General features: G+C 37.3%; 1 protein-coding gene across 3 annotated transcripts in view; it reads right to left on the bottom strand.

Annotated features, from left to right (window-relative positions):
* Positions 1-274: 274 nt before the first annotated feature.
* The window catches only part of GPHN (gephyrin), a 547,726-nt gene continuing 531,115 nt past the window's right edge, over positions 275-16,885 (bottom strand). For all 3 annotated transcript variants that reach the window (XM_052647154.1, XM_052647155.1, XM_052647156.1), the window contains 5 exons: positions 15,998-16,071; positions 11,616-11,680; positions 9,438-9,541; positions 2,354-2,450; positions 275-1,258 (listed from right to left, as the gene is read on the bottom strand). In XM_052647154.1, coding sequence (XP_052503114.1) covers positions 1,125-1,258; positions 2,354-2,450; positions 9,438-9,541; positions 11,616-11,680; positions 15,998-16,071 — 474 coding nt within the window. In that variant the 3' untranslated portion in view covers positions 275-1,124. The remainder of the gene's footprint in view (positions 1,259-2,353; positions 2,451-9,437; positions 9,542-11,615; positions 11,681-15,997; positions 16,072-16,885) is intronic.

Below are 16,885 nucleotides of genomic sequence, written 5' to 3'. Positions count from 1 at the left end.
CTGAAAGAAAAATTTAGTTTCTCCAGCTATGGCTGGGAAGACCAGACCAACTGCAGGTTCTTCCCTACTTTTCAGTCTATATTTGTACAGTGCTACAGTAAAATAGAGACTACTCTATATTTTAAAAACTCTTCTTTATACCACTTCACCTTGCTAAGCCATCTTAACTACTGCTTCTATCCAAGCAGCACCCCATCAGAATGACATGATAATCTTCTCTCTCTTTTTCTAAAATAACAAGGCCCACACAATGGATTTTAAATAATGACCAAGGATTTTTTTATTCATTAAGTTTCAGTATCATTACAGAAAATGTTATGGTACAGAGTTGTTTAACATTGTTTTTTCTTTGCTCTTGATTTCCACATGAATGCTGGTAACACTAATATCTGTACAAGATCAGTCTTTGATTTTATTTTTTGTTCTGTACAATTTTAAATGTATTGGTTAAAAAGGCTGTCAGCACTTAAGGAAGCATTTTTTTCCCCCAGTTTGTTTGTTCAAATAAAAGGTATCCAGTTACTGCCCAAGAGTACTGTGCCACGAGGCTACTGGGATGAGAGAGGCTCCTCCCCGGACACTCTGCGGGGATGGCTCTCCTTGAGGCCGGGCAGGGCCGCCTCCCGGTCACTCTTTGTTTGGCACTGTGCACATAAACACGATACATGATAAAGAACAAGCAGAAGCTCTCTGTAAAGCAGTTATGAAGCATACTAAGAAGGGAAATCCAAGTGTTGCCTACGCTAGTATAAATAAGCAGACAGCCTTGATTTAAGAGCATAAGTAGTTGTATTTTAAAGATGAGAAAAACACAAGTTCTGCAGGCACCTACTGCTGTCTACTAAAAGCTATCGCTATCAGACCTAGCATTGAACACACAAAGCAATTTGCAAGAAAGGAAAAATTTGCTTTGATATAATCAGAATAGAGTTGTCTGTTAAGATTTATTTTTAGGTGTTTTTTTCTTTAAAAGGTATTTAAATTCTTTTGAAATATAGTTCAAGATGTTGACTATACAGATTAACTTTTATCCAAATCAGAAAAACTAGCTGTGCCGTTGCATATTACAGGATACAGTCAATGATATGCGGACATGCATCAAAGCTTTCTCCCACGGGCGACCGTCATAGCCGTCCGATGACCATGACGTCCACCACCTCGCCCTTGTGGAGCTCCACGTACTGCTCTGTCTTTGGAGGAAGCATCAATAATCCGTTGGCGCTGCGCATGCTCATCAGACGGCTGCTCATCTGATTACCTAGGAGGAGATACCTTATTACAGCGGCAGCAGCACCACAGTGTATGCATGCGGAGCCCTGTAGTTCTTCTCAACATAAAAACTGATGAACAGAAACACAGGTCTTCAAGAGGAAGAAAGATGATTCGACTTCCCAGTATCTTTTTCAGGTGACCTAGCCACTGTATCCTACTACCTTCTCATTGAACTTTAAAAAATAAACATTAAGAAATATTGTTTAAGAGAACGAAACCAAAATTTTACAGCACTGTGGAAAAGGCCATTGATTTTTCTCAATTCAGGCTAACGTGATGTGTGTCTAATAGAGAGGCTTCTAAAACCTATTAAAATAATTATGATAATAACAGCAGTGGCTACCATTTCTTTTGTATTTACTTAAGTGCCAGACAAGGTGGTAGGCACTTTACTTAACTACTTTATTTAATTCTCGACACCTCAAAAGAGGTTAGGTAACTTGCCTATGGTCCTACTAACTAGGTGGTGGCCAACTTGCAAGCAATCTCTGATGGCAAAGCCCATGTACTTACTCACTGTGCTAACTGATGTTTGTACTTAATAGTATCTTTGTTTAAATTTTTTTCTGGAATTGCATCAAAAGTAAAATATGACTAGAGAAGTTGGGGATAAAAATTTAAAGTCTACAGCAGGTAACTATAGAACTCAATTGATTTCTGAGTCCTTAGATCTTACCAATATCTAGAGGATAGTAAAGGCTACAGAGAATCACAGTCTATTTGGGCTTTAATGCCACATTTCAGCGTGGCATAGCCATAGTCCCCTCCTTTTCCTAAAACCAAAGTTATGCTTAGGATTTACTGGTTGAACAAACAGGTAAAAATCTTCTGTAATTCCAGGTTTGTATTTCAAATGTTCGTCTAGAAACACAGTTCCAAGGAATAACTGAACAATTACTAGTCTTTTTTACTCTTGTCCTGTTATGTCACACTATTTAGGAATTACTTAACATCTAATCTCTCAAAAGGGAAAATGTACAATAATTACAAAATTAGGTATACTCAAGGAAGGAGGTTATACATAAATTTGTGTTTTCACAGAATGGGTGCAAAGAGATACCTGCAGGTGTGAATGACTAACCTGTACTCTGTGCCCAAGGTAGTGGTTCTTGGTGATGCCAAGTCAGTATACACCGATGGTATTCTGGGCGAGGATCCAGCTTTACATCACATGATAACTACAGGAAAAAGAGGAAAGGAAAACAAACTCAATCACACTTAAACTTGATCATCTCTTAAAACTATAGGGTGGTGGTGGTCGTGCAAAGAGTGCAATGGACCAGGAAATATCCTGGCATTCTGCTGTCTCCACCACTGCCACGTTATGTTCTTAATATAGGAAGTCCAGAGGTTGGGTTGCTCTGGTAAGAAGAGAAAAGAAGGCTAAGAAGTTGGTACTTGCAGTATGGAAAGGGGTAGATGAAAAATACAAAGTCTATTTTTGAAGTCTAATTTGATCTATGAATTGAGAAATTAAGGCAGATATTTTAACACCGAAAATAAAGGAGGTGGACCTCAACAAATAAGCTGAACATACATTTGTCTGTCTATCCATTCATTTGTCCATGTATCCATCCATCCAGCAAACACATTTATTGAGGTGCTAATTTAGCAACTCACTCATATACTTATCTTTAAGATAAAAGGGATAGTTACTTTCTTTCATTTTTTAAATTTTCACTGGAGTGCAACAAATTTACAATGTTGTATTAGTTTCAGGTGTAAAACAAAACAAATCAGTTACACGTACATCTCCTCATTTTTAGATTCACTTCCATGTAGGCCATCGCAGGGTATGGAGTAGAGTTCCCTGTGCTATACAGTAGGTCCTTACTATCTTATATATTACTAGATACACAGTAGTGTGTATAGGTCATCCTGATCTTCCAATTTATCCCTTCCCTCTCCTTACTCTCTGGTGAACTTCCCTAGTGGTTCACTGGTAAAGAACCTCTTGCCAATACAGTAGACATGGGTTTGATCCCTGGGTTGGGAAGATTCCTTGCAGAAGGAAATGGCAACTCACTCCAGTATTTTTGCCTGGGAAATCCCATGGATAGAGATCACAAAAGAGGTGGATACAACTTAGCAACTAAACAACAACAACCTCCTTACTCCCTGGTAATCATGTTTGTTTTCTACATCTATATGTCTACTTATGTTTTGTAGGTAAGTTCATTTGTACCTTTTTTAGGTTCCATATATAAGTGATATCAAGATATTTGTCTTTCTCTGTCTGACTTACTTAACTCAGTATGATCATCTATAGGTTTATCCATGTTGCTACAAATGGCACTATTCCATTCTTTTTTATGAATGAGTAATATTTCACAGTGTATTAAAAAGCAGAGACATTACTTTGCCAACAAAGGTCCATACAGTCAAAGCTATGGTTTTTCCAGTAGTCACATATGGATGTGACATTTGGACCATAAAGAAGGCTGAGTGTAGAGGAATTGATGCTTCTGAACTGTGGTGTTGGAGAAGACTCTTGAGAATCCCTTAGACTGCAAGGAGATCAAACTAGTCAATCCTAAAGGAAATCAATCCTGAATATTCTTTGGAAGGACTGACGCTGAAGCTGAAGCTCCAATACTTTGGCTATCTGATGCGACTCATTAGAAAAGACCCTGATGCTGGGAAAGATTGAAGGCAGGAGAAGAAGGGGACAATAGAGGATGAGATGGTTGGATGGCAATGGACATGAGTTTGAGCAAGCTCCGGGAGATGGTGAAGGACAGGGAGGCCTGGCATGCTGCAGTCTATGGGGTCGCAAAGGGTCGCACACGACTGAGTGACTGGACAACAACAATTATTCTAATTATGCTTTCTCTTTGGAATCTAGACTAAAATTCAATTCAAGGGTGTTTCTCCTTAATTAAATCACACTCAACTCTTTCATGTGATATTACTTGTTTATACGCTACTTTATATCTACTGAGGGGGTAACTTGCCCTTGTTCCTAATTGATTCTGTGCTTACCTGAGGACAAAAATCTCTGTCTTTCAACCTCTCCCCATGGGTGTGTGTGTTCTCCAGTTCTAAACCGTAAGAACTATCACATGGTTGTGTCATTTGCTACATGTTTAAGCTTTTCCCCAGCAGTGGCACTGACTGGCTCATGGATGGCAGTGCAGTGGAGCAAATACTAGACTGTGAAGATACCAGCACCTAGGTTCTACTCCCGGTCTTACTGTTAACTGGTGTGCTGTACTAGAAAGCTATTTTGCTTTCCCATACCTGTTTGTTCATCTACAAAATGGGATTGTTTGTTTTAAAGGAGTATATTTATGTTAATTTAAGAAATAAGAACTGCATCAATTTGAAGTGAATGAATTTTTTTTCACAGCCCACAAAGAGCTGTTCCTTTTGTAGCAAGAGATGAAGCTAATCAGGTTTTTGTGGTATTTTACTGAAATGCAGAATACTTTATTCACTAATATATTTAGTTGTACTGACATTATAGTTCTGGTATATTTCATCAGTTAGCTGCAGCTTAAGAAAGCACCTATTTACTATGAGCATCAGTGCTTAAAATAATGATGTACCATGAGTAAATATACACATGTCTTTTGGTGGAAGAACTATATCTAATGGAGAGAATTAGAAAAGGAAAAAAAAAAGGTCAATGGAATGAAATGAAAAGCCACAGACTGGGAGAAAATACCTGTACAAAGCATGCATGATAAAGACCTGCCATCCAGAATATACAGAAAATTCTTAAAACTGAACAATAAGGACATGAACAATCCAATTATAAACTGGGCAAAAGAACTGAGCTCCATATCAATGAAGATACACATATGAGAAGTAAGCATATGAAAAAATGTTCAACATCATATAGGGAACTGCAAACTAAAACAACAATGAGATACCACTAGATAGCTACAAGAAAGGCCAAAAATCCAAAACACTGGCCACACCAAATCCTGTTAAGAATGCAGAAGAACAGGGACTCATCACTGGGGCGGGAATGCAAAATGGTACAGCTACTTTGGAAGACATTTTGGCATTTCCTACAAAACTAAATATATCTTATCATACAATCCAGCAATCACATTCCTTGGTATTTACTCAAGTGAACTGAAAGTTTATGTTTATATAAAAACTTGCACACAAATATGTTTAGCAGCTTTATTCATAATTGCCAAAACTGGAAGCAATGAAGATGCCCTTCAGTAGGTGGGTAGATAAATGGTGGCATATCCAGAGAAAGGAATATTATTCTATGCTAAAAACAAATGAGCTATCTAGCCATGAAAAGTCATGAAGGGAACTTAAATTCATATTACTAAGTGAAAGTAGATTACTTGAAAAGGTTACATACTGCATGATTCCAACAATATGATATTCTGGAAAAGGCAAAACTATGGAGACAGTAAAAAGACCAAGGGTTAGTAGGGAGGGAGGAATGAACAGGCAGAGTGCAGAGGGTTTTGGGGTTGTGAAAGTGTGCGACACTACAATGGTGTGTGATATGTGCTAAGTCGCTCAGTCATGTCCGACTCTGTGACCCCATGGACTGTAGCCCGCCAGGCTCCTCTGTCCATAGGATTTTCCAGGCAAGAATACTGGAGTGGGTTGTTAAGCCCTCCTCCAGGGGATCTTCCCAACCCAGGGGTCAATACATGTAATTGTACCTTTATCAAGATCCATGGAATACACAACAGCAAGAGTGAACCCTAATGTAGACTATGGACTTTGGGGGATAATGAATGTGTCACTGTAGGTTCACTGATTATAACAAATGTACCACTGTGGTACAGGACGTCAACAGTTGGGGAGATTGTGTGCGTGTGTGTGTGTGTGTGTATGTATGTATGGGGTGGGGAGGAGAATTAATACAGGAACTCTTTGAACTTTCTGCTTAATTTTGCTGCAAACCTGGATGTGCTATAAAAAATAAAATTTGTTAGTTAAAAAAGGGGAGAATATTTTGTCCTTCCCATCTTTTAGAGAAGCGACCTCAAAGAATTATCTAGCATAGTAAGTAATGTAAATATAGTATAATAAAGTTGTTATGGAGCCATTTATATGGTATAAAAGGGCACAAAGAAGTAAATAATCAGCCTTCTTAGGGACACTGGGAAAGGATTCACAGAGGGCATGATGATGCCTGAGTCTTATGATTAAGGAATTTTCTAAGCTGAGAAAAGAGAAGGTGGTGGTTAGGAGAGACCCTCCTAGGAAGGCGATCTCATGCTCATCCTGGAGACAGTAAAAAGCTTGGTATGGTCAGAATGCAGGATGGGAAGCAGATAACACTGGAGGGAAAACACGCCTTGGGATGGAGGGCCTCCTATGCTCACTTGAGTGTCTGAATTTAACCCTGGGGTCATGGCAAGCATTGAAGAATTTTAATTGGAGGTGCTGACAATGATTAGTTAGACAGAAAAGGGATTTAAAAACAGGCAAGATTAGAGGAAGAGAAACCATCAAATGTTGGTGCCATTATTCAAATCAGGTTTATTTGGCTACAAAATACAGGGGATGTGGACGGTGGAGGGGACGTTAGGAGAACGGTGAAGATCTGGAAGGCTGGAGTAAAGAATGGAAAAAGCTGATCCACAAGATATAAAAGGTTCTTCAAGGGGAATTTTAGCCCCTTCTGAGATTTGTAAATTGGAAGTGATAACTCGAAAAGATGTACACTCTTCTCCAGTTGTACTCAATGCCCTGGGAATAAAAGTGAAGGACAAAAAGGGAAAATTGATTCAACTTTGTGGATTCTGAGAGTGATTGCAGTAGAAGCAAGGAGAAGTGAAAAAAAAAACAACTGAGGGTGTTAGAAAAAGTTGAAGTGATACACCATAGGATTTAGGCTGGATGAGAAAAGGGTTAAAGCCAGAAGGGGCTTTTGGACTGAGGAAAAAGGGTGAGGTGTTTGAATTCTTTTATATCTACTGGTAGGTAACTTGTCATTGTTCTTGAACTGTATACCAGAGTTGGTGAGTTTTGAGTTGGAGCACTTCATGGCATTGGAAAGGACAGGCATGTCAGCGGCTGAAGCAAAACTAAAATTATCAAGAATTATGGAAATAAAGCAACTGATGATAAGAGGTCAGGCACAAAAGAAGACTTTTAGACAACTGCCGAAACCCGAATGTATTTGGAACATTTGCTGGTGATAATATGGGAAGGTGAAAGCTCCAGGAGACTCAGGGGGAGAGGTTGGACTAATTGCTGCACAGACTAGAGAAGAGAGTTCGTGAGACAACAGATGGCAAAGGGGGTTCTATTTGAGTGGAGGCCCCAGGTGACATGCTCTAGGCCCTGGCTGATATTGAGGGCCTGGACTCTGAGTCTTGTCAAAGCTTCTAAAGAGTGGTTTTAAAGGAGCTTGACACTAATTCTTAAAAGTACTAGAGAAGTTATAAGCACTGATTTCATTAGTCTAAAAGAGAGGGGCTTGAGCTCATTTGCCCCACAAATCATCTGAAATTTATCATGTAACATTAAAATTCTTATGCATGCTGGTACAGATCAGTTTCAATTTCCTTTTCCCAAAGTTTCTACAACCTAGTTATAATTTTCATCTCCTAGTAATAATAAAACTGGCTTACACTTCTTATAAATCATAGATAGTTCTATCATTTTCAATATCTGTTTTAAATCAAACTACAGACCATAATATTTTCACTTAACAGGCATTCAATTATATCTTGTGAAGATCAATCACTAACCTTTTTAAAAAGCTGAATAATGTTCCATTGTACACATACACATCATTTTCCTTATCTATTCATCTGTTGTTGGAAATCTGGGTTGCTTCCTTATGTGTGCTATAGAGGATAATGCTACAATGAATGCTGGGTGCAAATATCTCTTTGAGATCCTGATTTCAATTCTTTTGGACATATAGCCAAAAGTGAGACTGCTGGATCATATGGTATTTTACTTTTAATTTTTGAGGAAACTCCATACTGTTTCCCATGAGGCAACATGGATATACCTAGAGGACACCATACCAAGTGCAATAAGCTAGTTACGAAAGTACTGCCAGATTCCACTTACAGGAAGTATCTAAAACAGTGAGACTCACAAAGGCAAAGGATAGAACAGTGATTGTCAGGAGCTGAGGGATGGAAGAAATGGGAAACTGCTGCTCAATGGATATACAGTTTCTGTTACGCAAGGTGAATTAGCTCTAAGGCATCTGCTGTACAGTATATTACCTATAGTTGTGTGGTACTGTGCATATTAAGATACTTTAAGAGGATAGTTTTCACATTAAATGCTCTTACCATGAAACAAATCAAAGAACACAAGGGGATTTCTGGAGGTGATGGACATTGTTTAGTATCTTGACTGTGGTGATGGTATCATGGGTGTTCGTGTTTGTCCAAATTTTTCAAAATGTCTACATTAAATATGTGCAATTTGTGTATATAAATTATACCTCAGTAAATCTTAAAAGAAAGAAAAGCACTGGCTTAGTATTAGTTTAAATTGCCAGGAAAATTGTTCATTAGTTACCCAGAAACTATATTACATAGTTAGTTGACTAGTAGTAAATCAAGTTGAAGTTAGTGTGGTGAGAAGGGGACTGTAATTTCTGACTGACTTTTACTGCAGGTATAACTCCAGCCTTAGTAGTCCTTTTCCAAACAATATGGTCACCCTCTCCTTCTTTTTCTCTTTCTAGTCATTTAACTGTCTTTTTCTGAACTGTTTAAAATTGATCAGTGGGGTCACAGAAAAAGTGATCAAATAAATTGCTATTCTCTGTAAATTCACCTAGGGAAAAGAGAATTTTTATCCCTCCTTCCATAGGGTTTAGTATTAGTTTAGTACTCTATTGACCATTTTGTCATTACATATCCATTCCTAAATGGACTTCTAGCTGAAGAAAATTATTCCCTTTAGGAATCGTGGAATAATGTGGGAAGGGAATAAAGGGGACTCCTTTCCCTTTGTTTTCTATCATGAAGAGAGATATATAATCATATTTTCCCGCAAAAGTGACTCAATGGACATGAGTTTGAGCAAGCTCTGGGAGAGGGTGAAGGAGAGGGAAGCCTGGTGTGCTACAGAGGGTCGCACAGAGTAGGACACGACTGAACAACAATATAAAATTCTAGATGTTTGTTTTGGGCAGTTAAAAAATCACATCCTTATTTGTTATTAGGCTTCAGTTCCGGTTCCTGATCATTAGCAGACATTACCCTGGCTTTGATGATGGTCGGCCGAGGATCCAAGATGCCTTGCATCTTTCTCAGCGCAGGCACAACAAAGAGGTTGCAGGTGACCACGGCGGACACAGGGTTCCCTGGAAGCCAAGCAAGCAGCTCTTTATAGTGCACACATAGAAATTCACCCCCAAAATCATGAATGTCTAACACCTTCAGGTATCCAAGCAAATGAAGTGACTAATCCCTAGCCTTCCTCTTTTGAATCACCTTGAAGCCAAAAGGATGTGAATAGAGCTATAGTCAACCAAATGGCACAGAGCGTGTAAACACTTGGATCTACCAGTGAAACGCAGACTTCTGATGCACAGAAGCTGCTGAACACCATTTATTTTTGCTTTCCTGAGAGCCATACATTGAAGCCCTTACTAATCAGTTTGTACTTGCTATAATTTTACTGATACTTTTATTCAGTGATATGTGACTGTGTGTGTGTGTGTATAGTGGGGGTAGGGAATGGCTTGTGCTTTTAGATTCCCTTGGCCTGGTTATGTGATGCTAATTTCATCACCAAAATAAAAGGCAACGGCTGGCTTAGCCTATTACTAGCTAAAACCATACCTTTAATTTTCTTCTACCTACAAAAACAGTTAAAAAGAGATTTTTTTAAAGTTGTAAAGTGATGAGTGCCACAATTGTTTCAGTAGAAAAAACTGTTGTTTTTCTGAGTTATTCCACAGGATAGCAGACTCTTAGTGACAATTAATTGCTTTACTCTTGAATCAAAATGTAAACAGATGGAAATTCTTCTGGAAAAGCAAAAAAAGGAAAAAGAAAAAAAGCTCAACAATGATTACAGTATTCCTGTAATGCTACTGCTTGATAAAATTACTCTATAAAAAATGAATTGGTCGATGTGAGGAAAAAAAAGAGACTAGAAGAACCAACACCAAAAATCTGAAAATAGTGGTTATTTACGGTAAGGGAGATTATGGATAACATTTCTTATTGTTTAAGTATTTTCTAATGTTTTACAGTGAACACACGGTTTAAAAAGTTAAAAAAAAGAACAAGTAGATACACAAGACTTGCAAAATCCAGTTCTGAGTTTTCAAATGCTTGTAAAAAGAACCACTTTGCTGGTTTTACAGTCTGAACATGTGCATTGTTGCTGCCCTCTTTTGGTACCTTCAGGCTGAGCATAGAAAATCTCAGAGGAGCCATTTGAAAAGTAGGCTATTTAATTGTAACTTCTTTGGCAGATAAACAACACTTTGTCAGTAATGGCAAAACAGGCTCCCACTACAACATACTTCGTAGGTCAAGTCATATCTTCTGTAGACAACATAAACAGTCTCTTCTAAGCAAAATGAAGCTAGAAAGAGGTTATCCTTTCTCTGCATAATGGTGTTCAGAGTATCTAGGGCTATATTAAAGGCCTTAAGGAGTTTTATACCACAGATAAATTTTGAGAACTAAAACTCTACTTACATGCCCTCTCTCTTAATATGAGAGAATTCAAACCTCTTTTATGCTTATAGATAAGGGGCTTTAACAATGTTTTTAAAGTTCTAAAATTTTTTGCCTGCCTTTTCTATCTCTGAGATTTATTAACTATAAAAAAGCAAATAAGCATCCCAAAGCCACCAGACTTGTACATCTGAAAGGAATAAGTAGGTTATTTTTTGAAGGAATCTATGCCAAAAAATAGAGAATGGAACATTGCTTACAGATCAGAGGATAATATTAGAAGTTGAAAAAATAACAAGTAGATGCAATGTTGTATTTCCGTTGTTGTTGTTGTTCTAGTATCTGCAGGGGTGATTCAAGGCCCTTTGAGCACAATACTCTAGTTGCGGGAGATGATTATATTGCTAACTTTGACCAGTGTCCTTTAAGTGCCCCAGAATGATGTAGTAACAGGTAACACTTATCATCTTAGGGTCTGAATTGTGCTTTGAAAGGTACTATCTAATTTGACTTTTGCACAAGCCCTATGAAGCATATATTTGCCCCATTTTATAGATGAAGAAACAGCTTCAGAGAGATTATGTGATTTGTTCAAGGTCATACAGTATGAAAAGCTGGGGCTTGAGCCCAGGTCTTTCAGATTCCAAATCATGTGTTCTGATAGGGGACTGGTCACCTGGGGCACAAAAAGATTTTGGTTATTTTTCCAGAAAAAGCAAAAGAAAGTACTGAAGTTATTCTTACCTGGTAGTGCAAAGATTATTTTTCTTACACCATCAATATCTAAAGTTGCAAATGTCGTTGGCAGGCTAGAAGAAAAATAGAGGATATTTGTTAGTGACTGCTAAGCAATTTGATGAGTAAATTAAATACTGCAGTTTTCTTGTTATATGGTCCTTCATAGATCACTTACTCTCTAAAAATACTTTTCTGTTGACTCTCCTTTAAACCTTTATAACCTGCAGTGAAGCACAATTAAATTGTTTTTAGCATCTTCTGTTTCTGGTTTTTTGTAGCTTAATTTGTTTCCTTTTTGCCACTGCCAAAGAAGTGTATCCCAAACCCCAGTTTCTCTAGACCTTTAGTTTAACAATTTCTAATGTGTTTATTTCCTGCTGACCAGTAACAATCATTCTTTTTATCAGACAACCATCTGGTAAGACATGTCTGTCAGATAACCGCCTATTGCTGAAGATGAGTATTTCTTAGCCCTTTAAGACTATACTTAGCAATAAGTATTAAAGCTTCCCCATGAAGGGAATTTTTTGAAACATCAAAACAAAATATCATGACTAGAACAAAATTAAAGCAATAATAATTTTTAAAATTTATTTTTAAATTATTTTATTTTAATTGGAGGCTAATTACTTTACAATATTGTGGGTTTTGCCATACATTGACATGAATCAGCCATGGGTGGACGTGTGTCCCCCTGTCCTGAAACCCTTCCCACCTCCCTCCCCATCCCATTCCCCTGGGTTGTCCCAGTGCATCGGCTTTGAGTGCCCTTAAAGCAATGATAATTTTAAAATATTCTCAAATTATATTTCCTTAAGGCTCTGATAGGAATCCTCATCACAGGGGTGATGAAGAGGGGTGTGAGTGGCATGAAGGGGGCAGGCAGTAAATAAGAGTGATTTTTTTTTTTCTATAGACTACCCCTCACACAGAATCTCAGCTAAAATTTTTATTATATAAATGAAACTTGAATGATGCAAAATTCTTAGGGAATGCTGAAATTTCCACGTAACTAAAAAAACTACCCAACCTGTTTTCCTTTTTACTATTTTCACTGATGGGCTGAATGAGAAAAGGATCACTCATGCAGAAGCTTTTGCAGTAATACGATGAACATTATCATTTTTGATGAATTGCAGCCCTCATTCTTAGCCAATCCTACTCTGCTGTGATACAGTGATCTTGGGTCACCAGTGTTAAACCATAACACGGCAGCACACGCTGCAATGTTTCTACAGCTCTCGCTTCTGCTTTTTCTCCGCCTAGTGTTTTATTTTTTGGGGTCCCGTTCATATGAGACTGCCATCATCTCGACCCTTAAAGCTGGCTTTAGGTTTGGGAACCAGAGAGTAGTTATAGTTATATTGTTAGAATAATAATAATAATAATAGAAACTACCACTTTTAAAGACACATCTAAGCATTATATCGATTATTTCATTTAATTCTTACAAAAATCCTATGAGGTGACAATTCTTATTCCATTTTACAGATGACGAAAATGAGACTCAGAGATTAAGCAATTTAGCCAAAATCACTCAGATACAAAATTGGGAAACAAAGATTTGAACCAAGGTTTTTCTAACATTATTGTTCATAGTTAGATAAGGCTCTCATAGGGTATGCTGTTAAGTGTTACTATATTGGTTTCGTAACATCTATTTTTGGCTATTGAGGCCTTTTTTGCTTACTTCCTGATTCTTTGATGTATTTTAGAAAACAGATTAGACTGTCTTATCTATTTATAGATAGGTTATTTGGCGATTATTGTTACTGTGTGATGAAAATAATTTCCAAGGTACATTTTGACAACAGCTATGTTCACTGCAGATGACCCATAAAAACCATGATTGGTAGATCTGGTTGGTAATATTCCAAATGCTTTTTCAGTATCTCTTTGTCTAAAATGAAAGAGGTTAGTTGCATTCTGAATGCACTGTATGTGGGAAGAGCAAAGCTAAATTGCTCTTCAGCTTTTTATATTTCTTCTTGTTCTACTATTAAGTAGCAATTACTTTAAATTCTTATCTTCAGACAGTAGAAAATTCTGGCCAATTAAAGGAAGCCCATTTAAAGTTCTAAATCACTTTTTTTGTAGCAAACAAAAACTAAGAGTGAGGAGGGAACACATGACACCTTCCCTCTATGTATTTAAAGCTAATTTAAATCATCTTTTGAATCTTGCAGACAGGTACTATGATTTCTCTAAAGATATTCGTTTTAAAAAGATTCCATTATAATAAAACTTTTTGTAATTGTGCACTGCTATCATGACTGTCTTATTGCTAGACTATGAAGTTTCTGTTTAGGATCTGGAAAGCTATTTCCTTAAAACTCAACACTTGTTGTTCCTTTTCCCTCTTGAGATCAGAATGTAACAGCTTTTAGACTTTAAGGCAGGAGAATAAATAGTAGGAACTGATGAACTCCTATAGCTGAAGTGAATGGTAATAACAGATTAAAAATAAAATGAGTACTTATTATATATCATAGGTGCTAAGATTAATTAAATAATAGATATTACACAAATATTTCTCCCCTAGAGGTGAGGGCAAGTAATGTCAGCTTCTTTCTCACTGTAGAGAAATAATCAATTCAATTTTTGCAGTTAGTGAGAAGTACATTGACATACTCATGGGATGTTTTCTGTATTCTAATCAAATTAGTACTGCCCATGGGGACAGGAATTTTAAAAAGTCTGTGTGTAATCACAGCATAAAGATATTTGCTTAAGACAAAATATTCTTAGTAAGAATGATCCCAATCCAACAGCTTCAATAGTAAAAAGGTCCTGTCAGTGGCAGCCATATTGGAGCAACTACAGAAATACAACACTAAGAATTCTGAATTCTATTAGATTGTGGAAAGGCTTTAGGGATTATCTTAACTTGATACTTAAACATAAAGCCCAATCTCTGTCTTAGAACCTACATGAGGTGCCCAATAAATCAGGGAGATCAGAAGGGCTGGCTTGACACTTAAAAAAGGCTTCTTTCTAGAAATTTCTGCCATTTCCCGGCTATTTCTGCTATTACAGCTCACTTGCAATAACTGGTAGGTCCCACCTCTACTCTCAGGGTCCACATGAGCACCCATCAGAGTATAACCCTGAACTAAAGCATCATCACTGTTGTCTCTGATAGCACGGCAGTGTGCTGAAATGCTCACCCACACACTGAGGCCTTTCAACACTGTTTTTATAATGTTTCTGTATCACAGACTTAGAGAGCAGCAGTGGTCTGAACAGACAGGCTATTGCTTAAAGACATGGCCACACATATTTTATCAACACCAATGTCTGCATTCTTTGAGGATTTATAATGGATCACAAAACCTCCAGCCATTCCTCAGGGAGTTATTAATTTTTAGGAGATATGCAAGATCTAGGTATGTGTTTACTTTTCTTTCCTCATTGGAGGTAGTAAGCATTATGAAATACTATTCATGAAGTATTCTTGCAAAGAAAAAAAGTGAATCTGAATCTAATCAAACTTTTAGATCTAACTTCTAGTGGACAGAATATACTGGAGAGAGAGAGAAACAAGTCAAACACCACCACAAGGAGGCACTCAGCCAAATCTCTGCACAAGGACAAAGGATTCAGTTTTTGCAACAAGTCAATGGCATACCAAAAATGTGGGAGTGGGGGTGGGTATTAAATGTTCTTGTTTAATAGAGAGTCAACAACCAAATACATTGAGTAGACCTAACTCAAATCCTAATTCAAACAAAACATACATAAGAAGGCATACTCTTCCTTGACATTCGGGAGACTTTTCAAATATGATTGGGGAATTAGATGATATTCAGGTATTCTTATTTATTTTTTCAGGTGAGGTAATACCATTGTGATTATATAAGATAATTCTGCTGTTATTATTAATATTTGAGATGTATACTAAAATGCTATGTCTAGAATTTGTTTTAAAACAATCTAACCCTCTGTCCTCCCAAAAAGGTAAAGGAAGGGATTGATATAACAATTAAGGAGAAATGTTGATAGTTACTGAAGCTGGGTTATGGGGTATAGTGGGTTTCATTATACTCTCTGCTTTTGTGTATGTTTGAGAATTTTCATACTAAAATGTTTTTAAGTGAGAGAAGGAGCCAAAAAAGAGAAGGAAGGAACTAGACATGGAAATTAAAAGGAGAAAAGGTTTGGAAAGTAGCTTTGCTTCTTTTTAAACCAGATCCAGTGTTTAATAAAGAAGATTAATTCCCATTTCAGATAGGATATATACTCTTTCAAAGAACTCTAATATTGTAACATTCCTTTATTAGAATAAATAATCCATAATAGAAAAATGTAGTAGGAAAGCATTTAAAAACTTTGTTAGTCAAAGCAAGCCAAACCAACCCATGTATTAGATAAGAAGATTATTTGCATACCCTGGTTTCATAAAAACCCTGCCAAAATGGATCTGGGCGTGAAGATCAATGTCCAGCACCTGCTTGAGATAGTCCTGCAAATATGAAAAATAATCACTTTACTTTCAAACATTTCAATATCAGACTTTCAGACTTGAAATGAAAAAAAATTGTATAAGATTGAAATGAAAAGAAACACCTATTTTAGTGAAGTTGATTTATGACAACTATTTCTTCATTCCTCATTCATTTATTCATTCAGTAAATATTTATCAAGTATAATATATGTATGCTGAATATCAATCAATATACAGGGAGATGCAGCCTTGAACAAAAGAGGCAATGTTCCTTCCCTCATAGAAAGAACATTCCAATAGGAGTAGTTAGAGAGTAAACCAAATAACCAGATTAACATACAAATTATTACTTGATAGGCTGCTGTCTCTCTCTTAGGATAGAATTTTGTCTGAGAAAGGATGTTAATAAATATGGCTTAAGAAGTTGTGCTTGGGCAGGGAAGCCACATGTATGCATCTCATGCTGTTCTGCTTAATGAGCTTGAACTAATGTGCATTCCTTGAGGAGAGACTTGGACATTTACCCAAGATTCAGTTCAGTCCAGTTCAGTCGCTCAGTCATGCCCAACTCTGCGACCCCATGAATCACAGCACGCCAGGCCTCCCTGTCTACCACCAATCCCCGGAGTTCACTCAAACTCATGTTCATCGAGTTAGTGATGCCATCCAGCCATCTCATCCTCTGTCGTCCTCTTTTCCTCCTGCCCCCAATCCCTCCTAGCATCAGGGTCTTTTTCAATGAGTCAACTCTTCGCATGAGGTGGCCAAAGTATTGGAGTTTACCCAAGATTACCAAGTCTAAATAAGTCAACTGGAAACTTAGGGAGGGAGC

This window comes from Budorcas taxicolor, chromosome 10 (assembly GCF_023091745.1).
Source record: "Budorcas taxicolor isolate Tak-1 chromosome 10, Takin1.1, whole genome shotgun sequence".
Lineage (NCBI taxonomy): Eukaryota > Metazoa > Chordata > Mammalia > Artiodactyla > Bovidae > Budorcas > Budorcas taxicolor.
Note: the sequence above shows the minus strand (reverse complement) of the source record. Positions and strands in the feature narration are given on the sequence as shown.